Source organism: Hippocampus guttulatus, chromosome 20 (assembly GCF_054856545.1).
Source record: "Hippocampus guttulatus isolate MCC_2025c chromosome 20, RoL_Hgut_1.0, whole genome shotgun sequence".
Lineage (NCBI taxonomy): Eukaryota > Metazoa > Chordata > Actinopteri > Syngnathiformes > Syngnathidae > Hippocampus > Hippocampus guttulatus.
In genome coordinates this window covers 3,025,614-3,046,377 of record NC_141280.1, presented here as the reverse complement: position 1 = coordinate 3,046,377, position 20,764 = coordinate 3,025,614, and the positions used below count along the sequence as shown (strand labels likewise).

Sequence of the window (20,764 nt, the reverse complement as noted above, 5' to 3'; positions counted from 1 at the left end):
CCTTTTGTTTCACGGCAGCTAAGATGTTACATGCAGGAGCATGCGCTTGTATTATGGTAAAAATATGTGCGAAATAATTGTGTTCAGGGGGGATATTAGAATCGGTTCGGAGAACGAATGAATGAGGCAAATAATCGAAATAGCAATAAGTCGTCGGGATTCCCAGGTTACGTGAACACGGCAAATGTCGCGGTTGGCCAATGCCGGGGGTTCAGTGACGTCACGAGGTGGAAGACGACAACAGAGCAGGAATGAAAACAAGAGAGAGGCACGCCTTCTTTCTGAAAGGTTATAGCAGCTTAATAAGTGCTGCTGTCAGAACTGCACGAAGAGGCTAAATAACAATACCAGCAACGACAACTACTCCGACAAAAGCACGCCTATGACTCAATAAACATCGAGCGTACCCCTGCAGAAATGGAGCCCACAGAAATGACAGACTTCGTTCACACGAGCCGTTGATGAAAGCGATCGAACAGAACACTTGACTCAGGAATCGCGTGGTGAAAAAAAAAATGCCCAACCAGAAGAACAACAAGGGGAAGAAGAGCAAACGCACCAACAGTAGCGGAGATGAACAGGAAAATGGAGCCTGCGCGGCCGCAACAGGAGGCGCGGCCGCGGTTGCTGCTGCTGCTGCTGCTGCACCCGGGAGCGAGCGTTCGAGTGGTAAGAGAGGGAACGGGACACAGACGTACGTGAACAAGTTTGGGGATGCTATCTTGCTGCGCTACTTGTGCGGCTGGGCTCGTGCGACACGCCTGCACAATGGCTGGGTTCGTTGCAAAGAAACCCAGTCGTGCACAACTCCCGTGCTCAACGATGGCATTTCGAGGGTTTGCACGCAGATCTGCAAACGTACGCTCGATGACGAATGGGGGGCCTCGTGTGAAACGGGTTGATTTGTATATCGTGCGTCTTTAGCTGACCCAGAAAGTCTAATAATTTGCCAGCGATTTACTTACGTTTGGAATCTTTTTTTTTTCAATCCACATATTGTGGCAGAGAAGGAGCATTTCTTCAAGCGGTTATTGCTTGATGTTGGCCGAAAAGAGGATCCGCTGCCGTCTCTTTAAATACGTTGGTCGTGAAGTAAGTGATTCGCCTTGGAACGAATAATATACAAAATGGTCCAATTTAGCAGGGGAAATACACAACAACAACAAAACATATACACTACCCCAAATGTGTTCAGTAGTCGAATGAAGATTTCCATACATTTTGTTGCATGTACTGTACATTTAGATGATGTGTGCATGTGTCAAAACTGCCCACGCACTGTAGCAGGAAATTCATTGACCTACACAGCCATTATGTTCAATGAATCTAGAGATGTCCTTGAAAACAACAAAATGAAATGTCAATACTGCATTATATTGATATGCTACACGGGGGAGTGTCTCCCTCACAGTCGTGGGTATGAATGTTCTTTCAGGAGTTTTTGCATTCTCGGCATCCCCCCCCCCCCCCCACGTTACAAAAACATGCATCAAGGTTTATTGAAGACTAAATCGACTATCGGTGGATGTCGAGGTGTGCCCTGCGATTGGCTGACAACCAGTTCAGAATGTACAACACCTACTGCCCGAAGACAACTGGGATGGGCTCCAGCACGCCCGCGACCGACCGTTGTGAGGATAAGCGGCTCGGTTCATGGATGGATGGATGCTGTTAGAATGAGTGGTTTTCTATTTTTAAGTATCCCTTGCAAGTGCGAGCCGTGTTTGTAGTTGATGTGCCAGGTTGATGAGGGTGGATTACGTGAATTAGAGTTGCCTTGAAAGTGATGCTCTTTAGGGATTGAAGGGGCAAAATGTGCATGTTAGGCTTGGTAATAACGTTTAGGACAAGCGCTTGATGTATTATTGGGTAGTTTGGAGCACTTCTAATCATCCGATGGTAAGAGGCCGCTCTGTGAACAATTTCAATTTGGGCACAATTGCGCAGGGAATAAATTTCACTGTACATCCGAAATACATTTGATATCGTTCTGTGTTTCGTTTTTTAGAGGCCCAGTGCGCAACCCCTCTGGGCTGCAGCTTGGGCCGTCCCATTGACCTGGAGAAGGATGACTACCAGAGGATCCAGTGCAACAACGAGCTCTGCCCCTACGGAAACTGGATGCATCTGCAGTGTTTCTACGAGTGGGAGAGCTCCATTCTGGTCCAGTTCAACTGCATCGGCCGCGCGCGCTCGTGGAATGAGAAGCAGTGTCGCCAGAACATGTGGACCAAGAAAGGATACGACCTCGCTTTTAGGTTCTGCTCCTGCCGCTGCGGCCAAGGTCATCTGAAAAAAGACACGGACTGGTATCAGGTGAAGCGCATGCAGGACGAGCGAAAAAAGAAACCGTCTGAGAGGAGCACTGGAAGGCCGGGGTCCTGTGGAGGGGCGTCCGGCTCCGGGGACAGCGTATTTGAGGACCCCAGGAAAAGCAAGCCAGTGGGAGGCGTAGGCAAAACAGTGCACAGAGCATCGAGTCAGGAGCTGCCGCCGAGACAGTCGGTGGACCGCCAGAACTCCGTCGAGAGAGGAGCAGGAGCAGCAGGAGGTGTCTTTCCTTTCGGGCCCCCTTTGAAGTCTCCATGTGACTCCCCGGGACAGTCGCCTCCGACTGGTTTCTCCTTTTCGCCAACTTCTGTCCACGGACCTGGCGGAGTCGGTCCAGGTTTTCGGGGTTCCCGTCAATTAGGAGAATTCCTCAAATCCGCAGTGCACATGGATGCGCAGCGGAAGCATCTTTTGGTCGGGGGAGCCCTCAGCCGAGCCTCCGGTTGCATCGCTCACCTCGACCCGGCGGCCGTTCTACCCTTGCCGATGGCCTTCACGCTCCCGCTTCATCACCGACTCGCCTCGGGCGGCTTAGGCGACGGCCCCCTTCCTCAGCCCGTGCAGTTCCTGAGGAGGTTGGATCTCTCGGAGCTTCTCACTCACATTCCTCGCCATAAACTCAACACCTACCATGTTCGAATGGAGGACGACGCCCAGGCCGGCCAGGGAGAAGAACTGCGCAGGTAGGAAGATTCTTGAACGCGGAGGGACGTATTTCTAGCGTAAAGTGCAGCCTAACGGTGCGCGCGGCTGGAGTTTTCTTTCTTTTGACATTTCCGTAGACGAGCGCAGGTAGAAATAGGCGTCCGTCTCCTTCAAATTCAGCACAGCTGAGGCATGCAGTCTACATGGCGAAGAACATCGAGCGCAAACTGTTTAGAAGCAACTGCAAGATCTCCACCCCAGTCAGGAGTGTACTACTGTCAGGTCGCACCGACGGTTTCAACGACAATAATAAGTGCCAAAGTGACTAGACTTTTTCATTTTTATTGTATTTATTTATTAAGAACCAGTTTATTCTACAATGAATATTTTCTCAGGGGATGAGTAGCCAAAAAAAAACGTGACCAGAAAACGCCCCAATCAGCTATGCCGCATCATTCAGCCGAGCCAAATGACAGCGTGAAGAAGCGAGCGGCGCAACCGGCAAACAGGAAGTTGTCATTCTTTCAACGACAAATCAGCTGGTTTCGAGTGACCACAAAAAGGAAATCTCATCCGAGTGTCGAACCTCTTGTGAAATGGCCTCCCCGTCTTTCATAGGTTCATCCTTTCCACACTCAGTGCAAGCCAGAGGAACGTGGTCAACTGCGCGCTCTGTCACCGAGCGTTGCCGGTGTTTGAGCAGTTCCCGCTGGTGGACGGCACCATGTTCCTCAGCCCGTCGCGCCACGATGAGATCGAGTACGACGTTCCTTGCCACATGCAAGGTAAAAATTCTTTCTACCTTTGAGGATGATTTTATTTCATTTGGTCATTGACAAACATTTGTTTCTTCGGGAGCTGTTTTTTTTTTTTTTTTTTTTGGGCTACTAATGATCTTTCTTCATCTCTAACAGGCAGGTTAATGCACCTCTATGCCATATGTGTGGATTGTCTAGAAGGTGTCCACAAGATCGTATGTATCAAATGCAAGTCTCGCTGGGATGGGAGCTGGCACCAGTTGGGCACCATGTACACTTACGACATCCTGGCTGCTTCACCTTGTTGTCAGGTAGACTGCGGAGAGAGCGCGCTACAGTATCTGCATGCTATGATTGCAGCGATCTCATTGGTGGTTGTGGTCTTTTTTTTTTTATTTTTTTTTTAAATCTGGAATCAGAGGCTAGGTAGACAATTAGCGGAAGAAATAAATATATTTGAACCTTGCCTTAAAGTAAGCTAAGTAAGGAGTATTTTTGGCGACACTTAGAAAAAATGTATTACAAATTTAATCCACAGGTCAAGTTTTTTTCTCAGAACCTTGAGGATAAATATCATAAATCACAATTGGGTCTCATAAAATGATAGTTGCGATCGATTAGCATTTTTGGGTGTAGATTGTGCGTGTCTGTTTGTTTGTTTTTAAGCAAGATATGACTTATGTGTGTCCCTCTGTGTGCCACCAGGCTCGTCTCAACTGTAAACACTGCGGGAAGCCGGTGGTGGATGTTCGTGTGGGTATGCAGTATTTCTCTGAATACAGCAACGTGCAGCAGTGCCCTCACTGCGGCAACCTGGACTATCACTTTGTCAAACCCTTCTCATCCTACAAAGTTCTCGAGGCTTATTGACAAATGTTGTTCCTGCATGCTAGTTAATCCTGCGTTGAAATTTTTATTTTTACAGTTTAGTCAAGTTTATATTTTCAAGTGTCAGGAAGAGCTCAAGATTAGTTGGACGTCTTAGGTTTCCACTTGTACCCTTTTCAACCTTTTAAAAAGTACGCGCAGAGCAACACTCTTGAGAAAGTCCCAAAGAAGGGGTCTCATGCTGAATGTGCAAGAAAGGTGTCGGATTAAGTGTGAAACGCAACTAATTTGTGACAAGTGAATGTATCTGTAAGCCAAATTAGATTTTTATTTTTATCATGAAATGATATAATTCTTGAATAAAGGTAAGATACATAGCGATGTGGATGTTATCTTCTCGTGCGCTGAGATGAGTTCACTAAAAACAATGTCATTCGCCACGGTCATTCCACTTGAAGTTTATTCTTGCTTGAAGTGACAGTGCCTAGTTTTTTTGTGAAATGAATATTATCATCTTTTTTCTGCCATTTAAGTGAAGACTGAGATATTACCGCATATCAGATTGTATGACCAAATATAGTTTATTTCTCGTTTATCACTGTTGAAGTGTCTTGTGGGTCCGAAGGTAACATTTGATCCTGGGCGGCCTGCGAGCTGGCAGTCTGTGACAATGACGTCCGATCTTTGTCTCTTTTGGACAGTTCCTTAGCTGAAGGTGGCCGAAGTACGCACATGGCCGCTTGCCCTTCACGTGTGACCTTGGGCTTGGAGACAAATCCCACCATCACCTCCATTTGTTGCACCATCTGCTCTAGATTTTGATCCTGTGTGAAAAAAAAAAAAGATTTGTTAGGTGGGAGATGAAAACGTAATATGTGATCAATTTGGGACCAGTGGTAAATTGGGCATGCGACTTCCTCACCAGGTCGTTGACAGATTCTTTCCGTGGTGCGCGCAATGTAATCCTAACGTGGTGCTTCTTATCCAACCAGTTTTCCACCTGCTTCAGTTTGTTGGTCAGGTCGTGAGGAGCAATGCTGGATGAAAACGTAAGCTCTTTGACCTGCACGGGAACTATACAGAGGATAGCACCAAAAACAGGTGTTTTACACTATTTCGTCTGCTTGTGACATGTCCAAGGGATGCAGCTTAGCATCTTTTTATGGCTCGGTGCGCAAGTACAATACATTTACCAACTGTAAAGATGGGTGAGTGTCAACTTATTCTGGCTCCACACACCTGCTTTTGTTTTCTGTTTCTCCCACATTTTCATCTGTTCTTCATGAATTTGTTTCCCACTCATCAGACGATAGACCGGAGGCTCCTGTCGTTCATTGAGCAGCACCAGTTTGAGGTCCCTCTCATCCATGATTCTGAGCGCATCTGCGCGGTGTAGGACACCCAGGTTGTCCCCAGTCTCGCTGATTACTTGGATCTGTCGCTCTGGGATTTTCCGGCCAACGCTGGTGATCGTGGTGCGAGCCCGAGGATCCCGCTTCTTTTTCTTTACTGCAGGAGTCTGGTTCAAGGTATCCACCTCTGTGCAGAAGGGAGACCATCGCCAAGGGTAAGTAAAGGCGCTGGTCTTTTGGTTACTTCTGAGAATCCTCAATGCAGGCGCAATGGAGCCAGGATTGCGCCCATACATTATTTGGACACCATGAGAAAGCACTTGCCTCACACAGCCCGCAGCCATAACCTGAACACAGATACCATACATGCACGATGATAAAAAGAAGTCTCAGAACATGAACAATACTTTACATCTTTATTTCCAATTGAGACAGGCCTTGAGAACATCACTGAAATAGCGCGCTGAACTTCGTAAAATTAATTGAACCGTGCCGTTTGAGCACCTCTTCGCTAAAATTAAATAAACAAGGACAAGCCTTCTACCAAGATTCTCAAATTTACGTACGTAATTGTTTTTCTTACACCAATCAATGAATAGTAACTTATTTGTGGCGCTTTTTATAGCCCAAATAATTCTTCGGGACAAACAACATACGCTTTTCTTCCTACACTTATAGTATGTTTAACATGTATGTTAACGATCACTACATCATTATTTATATTTCCATTTGATGTCACCTGAGTGGAGCGCTGCGAGTCGCTGTTGGAGGGAGGAAAACAAAACAGAATTCAAGAGCCTTTTAGTAGCTTAGGGCTTCGCTGAGCATATAAAAATACAAAAATAATGGGGTTTTTTTTGCAGCATTTGACCACTACCGTTCAATGTCGCGATTTCATGCTTGCCGAATCTGAATGGTGACTGCTGCTGGCTTCTTCCGCAATGCTCTTCTTCGTTCACACACTACGGGAAAACACATTCAGTAATGTACAGTACTGCCCTCCACAGATCACAATCAAATGTACAGTATTACCACACTGTTTTGCTTTGAAATAATTTTCGGGGAAAATATAAAGCTAAGGATGAATCAAAGCTTGCTGCAAGCTCATACCTGCAGTATTCATTAAAAAAAACATTGTTTTGAAACAGGAAACGAGAAACTTTATTTATTGACACTGAATAACAATGACAATTAAAGGCATTATGTACTCACACACATACATGAACAACACGAACATTAGACTCCATATTAACGGACACGCTTGCACATTTACACGAGGCTGCACAACACATTTACAATAATAGAGCTTCTGCCTCCATGAGACCTTTTTCCAAGTCAGCAGCCTCCAGAGCGAAGGTCTGTCTCTCTTGCATCATTTGTTCCCGTGCTTCAGTTAGGTCTTTCATTGTTTTCTGGAGTTCCTAAAAGTGTATTGAAAAATGAATGGATGTCAAAACATGCAAATATTTGAACCCATTTATGGTCTAGTATAGAAATTATAAACCGAATAATAATAATATCACCTGCAGACGAGAATGCTGCTGAGTTGCCATGTTCCCAAAAACCTTTAATTCTTTCAACAGGTCTGCGTAGACACCCTGCAATCGGATACAAGTTTTGTAATAATAATCATTTGGATCCATCCATTTTCCGAACCGCTTGATCCTCACTAGGGTCGCGGGGGGTGCTGGAGCCTATCCCAGCCGTCTTCGGGCAGTATGCGGGGGACACCCTGAATCAGTTGCCAGCCAATCGCAGGGCACACAGAGACGAACAACCATCCACGCCCACACTCACACCTAGGACAATTTAGAACGTCCAATCAACCTGCCATGCATGTTTTTGGAATGTGGGAGGAAACCCACGCAGGCCCGGGGAGAACATGCAAACTCCACACAGGGAGGCCGGAGCTGGAATCGAACCCGGTACCTCTGCACTGTGAAGCCGACGTGCTAACCACTGGACTACCAGGCCGCCTAATCATTTGGATTTGGTTTGAAATCATTTGGATTTGGTTTGAAATCTTGTGCATGTATTCATACTATTATTAATTTTACAGAACATTAAATGAAGTTGAGAAAAGAACCGTAAATACATGTGCATACCATGACTTCTTTTCTTTGTTCTTCATTCTGGCGTGCAGCTTCACCAATTAGTTCTCCTGAAACTAAGTAGCAATCGAAATACATTTTAATTTCAATAATGTTATAAACATAATAATTACAACAGCGTGCTTTGAAACATACTTACTTGGGTCTATTTTTGAAGCCACTAGGATTATCTGACAGTCCTTGAGGTTTTTCTGGACCTCAGAATTCTCTTTTTCAAGGTCACTGCACTGCTGCTCCAGATGGGAAACTCTTTGCTGGGTTTTAAAAACAAAAATTGGGCATAAACCAGTGAAACTATAGTCGCACCAAGCATGATGCCAATCGAAAGAGTCGGTGAACTTTCTATACCTGTGCTTCTGTAAGTTTTTTCTCCAGTTGCCCTTTGGCAGCTGACAATTGTTGGTTTTGCTCCTTCAGTTCTGCCTGCAGTTCATATCTTGTTGAAACCCTAAGACAAGCATAATTCACTTGTTTATATGAATAAGGATAAATCGCTACTATTCTTCAACACAAAATCATTTTATGTACTTACCCTTTGTAAACTTTTGGCACAACATTTTCTCTGGAGAAAAAGAGTGGGAATCGGGGAAAACACGTTACATGTAGCCAATAAATGATTATCCATTTTCAGGAGCATTCTTCATGTTTTCTCACCGTGATATGTGTTCTTTTTGTCTTAGGACACCATCTTTTTGGCGAGTCTTTGCTGAAGCACATCCGGTTGCTGTGTCCTTCATTTCATTTTTATGCGCTGATTTCTTTGGCTCTGTATGGAGCTGTCCTGCTGGGAAAAAATGATACCAAATTAAAGATATGTTCTTCAAATCAATTACATAAAAAAGTTAAGAAAGCGACCAATTGTGCTGACCTCTGGGAATTTTTGACATTGTCCTACCCAAGATGCCAGCGACTGCAAAAGTGATGACAAATTATTTATTGGTTTGGTGATGGAGGTTATTGAAGAGATCATTTAGGCAAAGAATATTGCGAAAAATGCACATACACAACAAGGTATCTCATTACTTAACTAATTCAATTGTGTCTTTTTTCAGGGGAATGTATTGTATATATACACTTGTAAGTAGAATGAACTAGTTATTTTTACCGTCAATCGCGCGAGAACTCCAAGCACAAATTTTGCGAAATACCGCAGTTCGAGTTTTCAACGCCGCAAGTACATTTTGGTGCAACACAATATTAAGGGTAAAATAGTGCAACATAACTTTGTATATTCCAAACACACAATAACTTTCCAAATGTATCCTACCGTAGAGAATGCTGCATGAAAATGCGCCGTCAAACAGTCAGCCTCAGTATTTTTTAAAAAAGAGACAAGTACCGGATTGTATTTCCGGTTTTTGCGTCATTACCGGAATGCCTCTCTCAGACTCTAAAAATGACATATTTCTAAATATTTTGTCATTTAATGTTTTAGTATTTGTAAAGAATTCTGTAAACTCACATAATCAAACCAAATGAACAATGAATCGAAATAAATCATGGTAAAACCAACGGCAGAATTTAACTGCGCATGCGCGGCGGCGGCTAAATTCAAAACTCCAGCCGACGTTAACTTCTCGTTGACGTTTGATCGAACACGGTTTATTTTTTACGTTTTAAATCTTTAGCCTTTGAAGTTATGGTTACACTTATTTGTTAACGCTTAACAATATTTACCAATTCACAAGTCACCACTAAGAGGTATGTCTGACTTTATTATTTATTTGCATGTTTATGCTCTATTAATGCTTGCTATAATGCTAGCAGCCAAATACAAATGCACACGAATTTAATTTTGTGAAAGTTACTAACGTTTGGTGTCTTTTTGAGGAGCACCAAACCCGATGAACATAGTTATTTGCCGTTTATTAGCGTATTTATTATTTGTTAAACAATAATTTATCCCAAATACAAACCCACCTAATTTATGGGAAAATTTGTAACTATTCACCCCGACAAGAAAAGTATTAACATTAACTTTTGCTTTTAAGATTTCTGAAGAGATTTTTTTAAAAAGCATAATTTAAAACGTTACTGCCAATGAAATGTTGCCTGTACATCATTTAATTGTGAGTCCTCTTTCTATAATTTCGTTGAAGATGGATCTCTTGGACTCTGGCAAGAATGAGTGAGTCAAAACACTTTTGGTACACTCAACATGATGTTCTGACACCTTCTGATCGAGTTTTGTGATTTGACTTGTTTGTTTTGTGTTACAGTGAAAACAGTGGATATTTCTCCAGGAGACGCATTTCTTCTGTGAGTAATGCCAATAACCTAATGATGACGACAAACTCCAGTTTGTTTTCTTACGTACTTTATGGAAAAAAATGTGCAATTACAACAATTTTGATATGTTTTCTAATTGATTTATATTTTAATTTTCCAGATCCTTAAAGACCCACGGAAATCAACAAGATTCACAGATCCAGAGCAACAGGAAAATGAGGCAAATGGATTTGTTGCCTTAAAAATTCTACTCGAATATTACTACATTTTTCTAATGTATTATCTTCATTCAGGTTGAGTGTGCCAAACCGGTAGGAAAAAGAAATTCCAGAAGGGTTAGCTTTGCACCAGCCAATGATGTCCTTCTTTATTCCAAGTAAAACACTGAAAACACACATCTTTGTGTTAAAACAACAACCTACTTTCATACTTTCTTTCTTTCCAAAGGGATGCGAAACATGTCTCCCCTGTTCGCGGTCCATTCCAAGAGTTAATGTCTACAGGTATGTCAAGTCTCATAAATATATTGGCAGTAAGTTATTTCATACTGAACATTCAGCAGTGTTGTAATTGTTTTCTTGCAATTTTTTTCTTCACAGCGATACCAGCACAAAATGGGTAAAGTGACTATTTCGGAAGATCTTATTTCACAAAAATAAAACATGTATTTAGCATTTTCATTTGCCACGTTGTAGTGCCGAGGGGTCAGTTGGTGAAGAGAGGATCGTTCAACAAATAATGGGTTCGTCTTTTTAAAAATTCTGTTCAGCTGCTTTTTGCTGTTGCGTCCATTGTAAATATGTTTGTCCAAAATCAATCTAGGAATGGAACCGCTGATAACCGCACCTCTTCGTGCCTATGATGTAAAAGGAAATGTGAGATTATCTTTATTACTATACCGCATTGCTTGGTTTTGAATGTGAACCCTTGTAATGTTCGTCAAAGATGCTTTCCAAATCTTTTGGGTCTCCATTCATTCACACTTTACTCATCTTCAGGCCAACTTTGAACTTGGGGATGGCTTTGGAGAGAAAACCATGATGTATAATGAGGATGATGGCTTCATGGAAATGACCCAGAGTCACACTATCAACATTGCTGATACTGACGACTATCGTGTAGACGGCGCACAGAAAAATGGACCCACCTTGCTTTCTTGTGGAAAGAAGAGTACGATGTCCTCAGCAAATGGCGAATCCATGGATATGAGCCTCAGCCACAACACGAACATCGCAAGAGAGTTAGAAATGCCATGCGGTGGCCAAATCACTGATTTTAGTGTTATGTCATCAGTGCTCGGCTTAGATCCTTCTTTCAACAACTTGCTCCGTTCAAAGTCACATGGATCAAATGTGAGACAACACAAAACCACATTCGAAACTAGTATGTCCCTGATTAAAACCCAGAAGGTAGATGTGGACAAGGAAAATCAAGCTCCAATTTTGGTTCATTCTGAAACGGGGAAATCACCTCATAACGGCAAGAATATTGGACTCTCTCACGATGACGATGGCAAGATGGATGTGACAGTTACTCACACGGACCACGTTGCAGGATTGAATGATGACCCAGATGATCCTTTTCAATGTCTTTTTCCCCAACAAGAAATGTATTCCCAATGTGATACTGCATCACAAGCAAGACACACCAGAATAACTGTGGGATCATCCAATCCAAAAGGTACCCCCCCCCCCCCCCCCCAACAAAACATGTTTCGTTTCCAACTGACTCGCTCATAGTAATTTCATTTCACTTTTCTCAGTAGCTTTTTAACATCTTTAATAACTTTATTTTTTCTTTACGGCAGCAACGTTTGGAAACAGGTGTGTTTGATTACACTCTCGCTTCGCTCAGTCATTTTTACTTCATTATATTTCAGGAACTGCCAGTCAGAATTTTTGTCATCGTTGTGCCTCACATCTTGTTGTCTATAAAATTATGTTGAGTAGCTAACATTGTGTTTGGTTCCCAAAAGGTTGGAGAAGGAAAATGCTGGAGAAGCGACCCTTCAGATTGCTGGTAGGTTGTTTGTTTAGCCAGATCAGCTGAAGTCATCTAATTCTTATTATATTAACCTGTGTTTTACCTTTTTAGATAAAAACTCTTTAAAGAACCATTCTTTCCATGCACTTCAAGAGCAAAGGGTAAGTTTTAAAATGCTGCATAAAACGCTACTCTAACATCGTACTCCGATTCAACCCATTTTTAATGTGCACACAATTTTTTTTCGACATTACGTACCATACTTTAATCTTCAAACTGCTTCCAGATTACTTGAAAATATGTGCATTTCTGATGATGTGCTGACATGTAATTTTATTTTTTAGGACAATTCTAAAGAAAAATCCACAGAGAAAGCAACAGGTTTCATTGCAGATGACACCTGTCTGGACATGGCGCAGAGTTGTACTGCTAAAATCACAGGAGCGCTGTCCCCTCCTCCAGCTCCAAATTTCAACCATTTTCTTTGTGAAGGAAAAACTGCCCTTTTAGCGCCATCAATGGAAAAGAAACACAGAGCGACTACTGGCCACCCTCTTTCATCTAGAATAAGTTTGGACCCCAAATTTGAAAAATTCCTTGCAAACATCTTTAAAACAGATGGCCCCAGAGTCAATCCTGGACATGCCAGAATGACTCGGGTTAACCCTCTGGTTGGGGCAAATGAGCAACCTTTCAACGGAGATCCAATGCATCCCAAAGAGGACCTGAGCATGAATATGACAGAATTTCAAAGAGACATTGTTACACGGATTGATAAGCCTCTCCAATGTCTCCTACCTACACAATTAATACACCCTAAAGGTCAACGAGCCACATTTCATCAGCTGTTCTCTGATGAACAGAGGTCATCTTATAATACAGGTACTGTACAACAAAAAAAAATTCAAATAATTTCGAGTGATATTTACAACTGAAATGCAAAAAAAAAAAATAATAATAATTTTCTTCTGTGTATTTAGGAAAGGGAATTGGGACATCCGACAATTCCAACTTGGATGTGACTCAAAGTGGCTCTGTCAATACGCCTCGTATTTTCACAATGCAGTCACGCGAAATTCTGGACAGTTTGCCTAGCAGTGATGAGAGAACCATCAGGTTCACAGCAAATGACGCCGCAATGGATATGACCCAAAGTCTTACCGTAAACATTGACCTGCCTTTTGAACCAAGCGCACACAAAAGTGTCCCCTTTATAAATGCTGGAGGAGAGAATACCATCAGGTTTTCAGCAAATGACGCAGCCATGGATATAACGCAAAACCTCACCACAATAATTGATACTCATTCCGAAACAGGAGTGCACAAAGAAGTCCGCTCTGCGCCTACTGGAGGAGAAAAAACCATCAGGTTTTCCGCAAATGACGCAGCCATGGATATGACCCAAAGTCTGGGTGCGATGATCGACACTCCCTTTGAAGCAGCAGCAAACAAAAGTGTCCCCTTTGTGCATGCTGGAGGAGAGAATACCATCAGGTTTTCAGCAAATGACGCAGCCATGGATATGACGCAAAACCTCACCACAATGATCGATACTCGATCTGAAACAGGAGCGCACAAGGAAGTCAACTCTGTACCTCAAGGAGGAGAGAATACCATCAGGTTTTCAGCAAATGACGCAGCCATGGATATGACGCAAAGTCTGACTGCAATGATCGATACTCCCTTTGAAGGAGGAGCACCTAAACGTGTCCCCTTTGTGCATGCTGGAGGAGAGAATACCATCAGGTTTTCGGCAAATGACGCAGCCATGGATATGACGCAAAACCTCACAACAATAATTGACACTCAGTCTGAAACAGGAGCGCACAAAGAAGTCCACTCTGTACCTAATGTGGGAGAAAAAACCATCAGGTTTTCAGCAAATGATGCAGCCATGGATATGACGCAAAGTCTGACTGCAATGATCGACACTCCCTTTGAAGCAGGAGCAAACAAAAGTGTCCCCTTTGTGCATGCTGGAGGAGAGAATACCATCAGGTTTTCAGCAAATGACGCAGCCATGGACATGACGCAAAGCCTCACTGCAATGATTGATACTCCCTTGGACCCAGAAGCACACAAAAATCACTCTGTAGCTACTGGAGGAGAAAAAAACATCGGTTTTTCAGCAAGTGACGCGGCGATGGATGTGACGCAAAGAAAAAGATCTTTATCAGTACTCGGTTTCAATCCAGGACAAAATATCTTTTGTAATACAGGTTTCCCTTGGCCTCACCGCGTGGTCACCAAAGTAGATCCTCCGGCAGAACCATCCTTTGGAGAAGCTGTTGACACAAACTGCTTCATGCCAGCCCAACTTAAAACATTGTATGTGGATGATAAATACAAAGTCCCAGGAGTTACTACTCTCCATGACAGCCTTTTAAGTACACAAAAGAACGCGGACGGCACTTTACATGGAGTAGATGTAAGTATCAACCAGACAGATGTTCAAACAGACTCATCAACACAACGCCCATATGCTGATGTTGGAGGCACCCAAGAGATGACTTCACAGCAGACCTTTCAAGAGCTTGGTCGAGATGTAGAGGAAAGTCCAGATGCTGTCAAGTCCGAAGAAACCCAAAGTCACAAAGAAGCCGAATCAAGGAATAAAACCAGTTCTTTGTCGCAGAAGTTAAATTCAGGTGACGATGGCAGAGATTCAAGTCAGTCTGCACGATTCCGCATTGCTGATCTCCAGTTAAAAGTGAGGCGCTTGAGTCAGATGGTAAGTGCGACCTCTGAGACTAATTTGGAGCCTGACACTGACAAAAACACAAAAGAAGAGTACAAAGAGTCTGAATTTGTGCCGGACGTTCAACCGGGCTTAAGAGACACAGAGGATGAGGATACGCGATATGGTCTGCAAGGCTACACCGCTGTGGGAACGCCTTTCAAGTTGAAGACTCCAGAGCTGATGTCCAGACTGTCCACGAGAGGCTTTAAGCCAAAACTGCCACAAAGAAGCAGAGCTGACGAACCAAAGAAGACCGACTCCGCCTCTGGCACTTCTCAGGAAAAATCAGCAGGGGGGACAGCGACCGACGTGACCAGTACACTCAACAAATGGAATGATGACGACGTGAGTGACATTTATGATGAAGAGCTTGGTAGCTGCGAAGATTTCTCCGACACATTGGACAACAAAATCTCGGAAAACGCAATCCCTTTTGAAGACTTCAACGTCGATGAAACCTCACCGGACAATGTTTTTCAAGAAAACAGCCCAAACGGCGCCCAAGGGATAAAGAGGCGCTTGCCATCCGATGAAAACCAGACAGGGGACGAAAAGAAAATGAAGGCATCCAGTGTGATGTTACCGGAGGCTGTTGCAACGGTACGTCAATTTGCATGCAGTGAATCCTTCTCCAAAACCTTGCATGCGACCGCTACATTTTTCAGTTTGATTTTCCCACCAGGAAATACCCGCTCATGTTCCGGAATACGATCGTGTGAACACCACCACAGTTCCATCATCAAACCAGACGATGGATTCCTCCAACAGTACCCTCTCAAACAGCAGCCGAAGTGATGCTACATTCAATTCTAGTAAGTTCTCTCCTTGCATAAGTTTTTTTGTCTTTTCTTTTTTTGACATCACTTTCTTTTGTTGCCTTCAGCTTTTAAACACAGCATGTTGGAATCCCACCTTGAAGACAGGGATATGCAGGTTTGTTTGGTTGTTTTTTCTAGCTCTCAATTTATGCTTTTCTTACTTGTTTGCCCAACAAACCCCTGTGAGTGAGTCGTTTTCCTTACAGAAATTAAATGATGGCAGCATCACGGCGCTAGAGTTCTTTAAACTCTTCAACATAGACTTTGTGATCCATAAACCCCGGCAAAGCGTCCTTCCCAGCAGAGTAGGTTTATACTACCCAAAAAGATGAAAACAAAACTGTCATGCAGTAATATGAATTGTTTTTTTATTGTTCTCAGGTTCCACGTGGCACCGGTTGCTCAGCAATAGATGTATTAAAAAACAGACATATAAATCATCCTAAACGAATTGTCTATGAAGCTGATTTCGAGATTGTCTCTCAGAAGATGGAAGGGTAAGAGTATTTATTATTATTATTATTATTTTTGTGATAGTCATAAATCCATGCGGGTCATACTGCACCTATGTCTTCTCAGATTGAATTGCAGAATATTGGACTTAAACAAACCACTCAAGGTGATCAATCAAGATTTGTGGGCAGATGTGAAAAAATCTTCAGAAAAGGAGGTATTGGCTTTTTTTTTTTTTTTTTTTTTTTGGCTTTTGTTGTCATTTGGCTTGCAAAAGACCTTCCCATATTGAAAGCCAATCGCTTGAGCCCCCACAATGAGGGCATTCAGTGAATTTAGTCGTGCATTGACTGCTTTTGTTTGAGTCAACAGATCCGATCTTTGGGTGTGAAGCTAAAAGAAAGAAACAATTTCTTCAGAAAGATGAGCAAAGTCCGCGCACATGAAATGAAGGCCGTCCTGTACTCGTCTCTTGTACAGACTCTTGCGGTAATTCGACAATCCCACATTAAAAAAACAAAAACAAAACATATGTGTACTCTCAAGACTGAGATCGCCTGACATTGAGGTTTTATTCTTTTCAGGACGAGCAACAGAAATTCAAAAGTGCAGTTGAATCTAATGAGATGATCCAAATTCTGGACGATTGTATTGGTGATTTGGAAGCAGGTAATGCAGTCCCTGAAAAAATATTCACGACTATATTCAATATGTTCATTTTATCTAATTTGATATTTTATTTTCTTTGTGTTATTTAAGGTGTTAGTTTTTTTATGGCATTATGTATTGCAAAAGGGTCCCCAAACTTTTTGAGCCTTTTTCGGTACTCATTCACATGACAGACTAGCAGCTTGATGCACACTTCGGAAAGTCGTTGTAGTTTCTTCAAATTATTTTATGCAAAATCATGTTGGTGACCCCTGGCAGTAGCAGAGGGTGAAAGGTCACTACTGTAATAATTTGATCCCCCGACATGCAGAGCTAGCAGCAGTTGAGGAAAAAGGAACTGAAAACATGTCAAGTCTGAAGTCACTCCCGGAAGGTAAGCGACCACACTGTATGTGTTCAGTTCAATTTACTGTTATACATTTGAAGTCCAGTTGTGAAGTGAAATGAATGAGGATTTCTTCCACAGAAATGAAGAAAGTCAACGAGGCTTTGGACGACAAAAACCGGTAAACCGATCGAGACTCTTCGATGTCTTTTGGAACATGCGCTGTTGTTTTTGTCAGTTAAGAATCAAAATTGTTTCATGTACAGTATTTGCTTTCTCCCCCTTACAACAGACAATTACATGAACTGGAGGTGCAAAAGAAGCAAGCTTCAGGGAAATTGAGCAGTCTGAAAGCTGAGACAAGAAACCTTGAGAGCTTCATCGGCACGCTTCATACGTCAGTTTCTTTTTTCATGGCTTCTTACGCTACATGATGCTGCGACTTAAAATGTCAATTGTTCTTCGGATGTTTGCCTATACACCAGGATAACCATGTTTGGGTTTTTTTTGTTTTTTCTGCAAATGTCTTTTCTCAGGCTGACTGAATGGAGGTTTCGAGAGAAGACGGAAAACTACACCCTGTACACTTTCCTCAACGACACATTGCATTTGCAGGTGGTGCACGCAGGTAGATATTTGTTTTATTTTGCCTTGTCAGGAGAAGTCATGTACAGTATTTTACTAGTCTCCAACGCCTTTCCATTTCCTATATCATCATGAGGGTGCCGGGTGAGCTTTTGAAATGTGAGTGGAATGCTGGAGAAACTATAAATGCGCCGTCTTTGTTTTGTAGGAAACGGCGCTGAAAAGGAACCTGAGCGTAAAACTGCACAAGTGAATTTCCAATTTCTTCTTCATGGTAAGGGAAGCAAAAGTTGGTATGAACTGTGGGGACGCATGAAAACAGTTTGCTTGAGGCACAGTATGATCATTTGCAGTCTCATCCACCCTGTAACTATCATTTTACACGTCATGCCAGATTACTTTTAAATTTTTTTTATTTAGAACAGATTTTCTTGCTTCTCAAATTTGTTTGACCTTTTTATTCATGCTTGATTTCTATAACTAGATGAGAATTCTGAGAACCACGCATGCTTGGTTCACAAACTGCTCTCTCAGCACATCAAGGGTGAAACGGCCTGGGTTGAGAGATACCCAACGAGTAGCTGCATTCCAAAGGTCTGTGTGGTGGGATCACATTCCAATATTGGTTTTCAAATTGAATTGCATGTTGATGCTGTGGCAAGATACTGTTGTTTCCCATCAATTTCTTTTTACCTATTATGTCCAGTTGCTCCATGACGTGTCCTCGGTGGTGAGTACCTGCCGCCTCTTGGGGGAGGAGTTACGAATGCTGAAAATGTGGGGAGGTTTACGGCTGAATATCGTGGATATTTGCTGTGAGGACACTCGGTAAGTTAGTGTTGACTTGTATAGTTTGCAATTGTTGTCGGTTTTTATTACTGCATTTTTCATTCAAATACCAATGTTGTCCTTTTTTTTTCTTTTTCTAGAGTAAATCTTGTCTTCAGCAGTCTGAGGAAGCGTTGCAAGTTTGAGGTCACCTTGTCAGTCACCATAGCCAACCACCTGTATGTTCTTCAAGTGCATGGCTTCAACAACGTCATTGGAGACACAACGTACGTATGACGAAGGTTCTTAAGACCGTTTAAGATGACATGTTCAAGCAGGGGTGTCCAAACTGTGTCCTGGGGTTATTTACGGCGTGCTATCCGTTTTTTAAGAGGCCTGTTGCGTTTCATAAAATAATTGACACGGCCGATGTTGCTTGGCTGCATTGTACTGTTTACTTTTTCCACTGGGTGACAAGACGGAAGAGCAGAAAAAAAATTAGTTTTCATCTCTCATTTCCTTCCGTTCCACGATTTAGACGCACCTCGGTGTTCGGCACCCGTGACTATTCGGTGTTTTGTAACTGTGTGGTTAATTTTGTCCCGCTGATTCCTCCTAATCAGTGGCAAATTTTGGACACCCCTGAGAAAAAGCCCTCTAAATTTCATGAAACTGCTCCTGCTCTTGTTTGTGTGCACAGGGCCAAGCAGATTGAGCGGATTGTGGAATCATTCACTCCAGCCAAGAAGCTCTTGACAAAAATTGTCCAAAAGATTAATTGTGATTTACTTGGTTGAAATATGTACAGCATGCACTTGTAAAAGTCCCTGTGTTGTTTTTTTTTGTCTGCAATGAGTCACTTTACAGTTTCCACTTTCACCCGTAGATGGCGATCTTTTTTCATCTAGTTTTGTACCTGTTTTGAGGTTGGTGATTTCATAAGAATGTGTGGAATTCTGTAATTACTGCACTCAGTATGTTTTTATAATGTAACTTTTTTTAGTTAAAGACCCTTTTTGCATGTAATAAATATCCTTGGTAAAATAAATTTCATGAAACAATTTTCTTAATATTTCTCCAGACCGGGGAGGTGTTCCATCTCAGCTGCTCGAGAAAAGTAAGGTCAAGTGTGCAAAACATGTGCATTTGGGTGACATTGCTTTGTTCCACTGTGGGTGACACAAGATTGATACGGACACGATGCTGAGGTTATTTGAAAGGTCAAATGAACAGAGACAAGCCACTGAGAGGGTGGGATGGTGTGCATTTCTGTCTGATACCCTGACATCCAAGGTCAAAGGTGGCTGGCTTTCCAAACCATCACTTTTGAGTAAGCCATCAAAGGAGACAATTTATTCCCTCCTCCTGGCCTGAAAGGGAACCACGGCTTCTGTTAAACCATGTTGAGCAGACCCGGGGGATATGTTAAGTTTGTCTCAAATCGTCATTTGGTGATGATGTCGGTTTCACTCGACAGCAGGGGGCGGTGCTACATAAAATGCCAGCCTCCTTGGATGGCTGAAAATGATACTTCATTCTTATTCTATTCACCCTATTACTCAGGATACTGTCTTTAGGCTTATGGAGGCACCAAGTACCCAAATATGTTTTTCTTTTTTGGCTTGTATACACGCGGAAGCCAAATCGTGGTACTATTCGGCACATGTTCTGTATGGAGCACCAAATAAGAACACGATATTTGACACGATTCTAATATCTTGAGAATTCTATTCTACAGAATATTGAGTCACGGGTGAAGAAGACCACTATCACATCTCTAAAAATAATAATAAATTATAAAAAAGTGGTGACCCCCTGTAGAATCCCAGTGGTGTACAATTAATGTTGCTATGGTCTATGAAACTAAGGGTCCTCTCTGGATCAGGCAACCTTCACAAAACTGTTTGCCCACACAAAAACACTGCAATGTCTCTTTTAATAAACTACGTCATAAATATGAATGATACCGTGTTCCTTCCCAGGTAACAGTTTTATCCTGATAGGTATTTATACGGTCCTCCAATGTCAATCGTGGGTACTAATTCTATTAGATGGATCATTTAGCTGTGGGCAACCGCTTTAAATCTTTTTATCCTCACACCTAGAAGCACCATTTCACTGTCCTAACCTCATCAGTGTCCCATCAACAATTGTAAGTATGGTACAAAA

The 20,764-nt window shown here is 42.5% G+C and overlaps 4 protein-coding genes across 7 annotated transcripts; 2 read left to right on the top strand and 2 right to left on the bottom strand.

The window, feature by feature from the left end:
* The first annotated feature begins 237 nt into the window (after window positions 1-237).
* Window positions 238-4,943, top strand: heca (HECA ribonucleoprotein granule regulator). 2 transcript variants are annotated; one of them, XM_086100106.1, is made up of 5 exons: window positions 238-669; window positions 2,009-3,014; window positions 3,595-3,761; window positions 3,891-4,045; window positions 4,440-4,943. In XM_086100106.1, the coding sequence occupies exons 1-5, from the start codon at window positions 516-518 to the stop codon at window positions 4,602-4,604; spliced, it is 1,647 nt and encodes a 548-aa protein (XP_085956232.1). In that variant the 5' UTR covers window positions 238-515; the 3' UTR covers window positions 4,605-4,943. The 2 variants fall into 2 exon arrangements, with proteins under 2 accessions (XP_085956232.1, XP_085956233.1); XM_086100107.1 differs by lacking the exon at window positions 238-669 and adding an exon at window positions 709-1,092.
* A 181-nt stretch (window positions 4,944-5,124) lies between these two features.
* mtif3 (mitochondrial translational initiation factor 3) lies at window positions 5,125-6,876 on the bottom strand. 2 transcript variants are annotated; one of them, XM_086100110.1, is made up of 4 exons: window positions 6,654-6,876; window positions 5,802-6,261; window positions 5,485-5,636; window positions 5,125-5,386 (listed from the first exon to the last, which is right to left on the bottom strand). In XM_086100110.1, the coding sequence occupies exons 2-4, from the start codon at window positions 6,256-6,258 to the stop codon at window positions 5,144-5,146; spliced, it is 852 nt and encodes a 283-aa protein (XP_085956236.1). In that variant the 5' UTR covers window positions 6,259-6,261; window positions 6,654-6,876; the 3' UTR covers window positions 5,125-5,143. The 2 variants fall into 2 exon arrangements, with proteins under 2 accessions (XP_085956236.1, XP_085956234.1); XM_086100108.1 differs by having other exon boundaries at window positions 5,802-6,876.
* A 184-nt stretch (window positions 6,877-7,060) lies between these two features.
* Window positions 7,061-9,364, bottom strand: knstrn (kinetochore localized astrin (SPAG5) binding protein). Of its 2 annotated transcripts, none has more exons than XM_086100112.1 (9): window positions 9,293-9,364; window positions 8,894-8,935; window positions 8,680-8,806; window positions 8,558-8,587; window positions 8,374-8,473; window positions 8,165-8,279; window positions 8,020-8,081; window positions 7,438-7,512; window positions 7,061-7,335 (listed from the first exon to the last, which is right to left on the bottom strand). In XM_086100112.1, the coding sequence occupies exons 2-9, from the start codon at window positions 8,910-8,912 to the stop codon at window positions 7,207-7,209; spliced, it is 657 nt and encodes a 218-aa protein (XP_085956238.1). In that variant the 5' UTR covers window positions 8,913-8,935; window positions 9,293-9,364; the 3' UTR covers window positions 7,061-7,206. The 2 variants fall into 2 exon arrangements, with proteins under 2 accessions (XP_085956238.1, XP_085956237.1); XM_086100111.1 differs by having other exon boundaries at window positions 8,680-8,809; window positions 9,293-9,356.
* A 225-nt stretch (window positions 9,365-9,589) lies between these two features.
* knl1 (kinetochore scaffold 1) lies at window positions 9,590-19,637 on the top strand. The gene is made up of 31 exons (XM_086101062.1): window positions 9,590-9,726; window positions 10,125-10,153; window positions 10,245-10,284; window positions 10,415-10,474; window positions 10,548-10,630; window positions 10,702-10,757; window positions 10,854-10,872; window positions 10,950-10,996; window positions 11,077-11,129; window positions 11,253-11,934; window positions 12,062-12,077; window positions 12,230-12,273; window positions 12,349-12,398; window positions 12,582-13,119; window positions 13,218-15,577; window positions 15,660-15,789; window positions 15,861-15,910; window positions 16,002-16,100; window positions 16,177-16,292; window positions 16,375-16,465; window positions 16,621-16,737; window positions 16,833-16,917; window positions 17,228-17,290; window positions 17,384-17,423; window positions 17,535-17,639; window positions 17,779-17,870; window positions 18,036-18,101; window positions 18,312-18,421; window positions 18,534-18,655; window positions 18,757-18,882; window positions 19,296-19,637. The coding sequence occupies exons 2-31, from the start codon at window positions 10,125-10,127 to the stop codon at window positions 19,390-19,392; spliced, it is 5,586 nt and encodes a 1,861-aa protein (XP_085957188.1). The 5' UTR covers window positions 9,590-9,726; the 3' UTR covers window positions 19,393-19,637.
* Window positions 19,638-20,764: the final 1,127 nt, after the last annotated feature.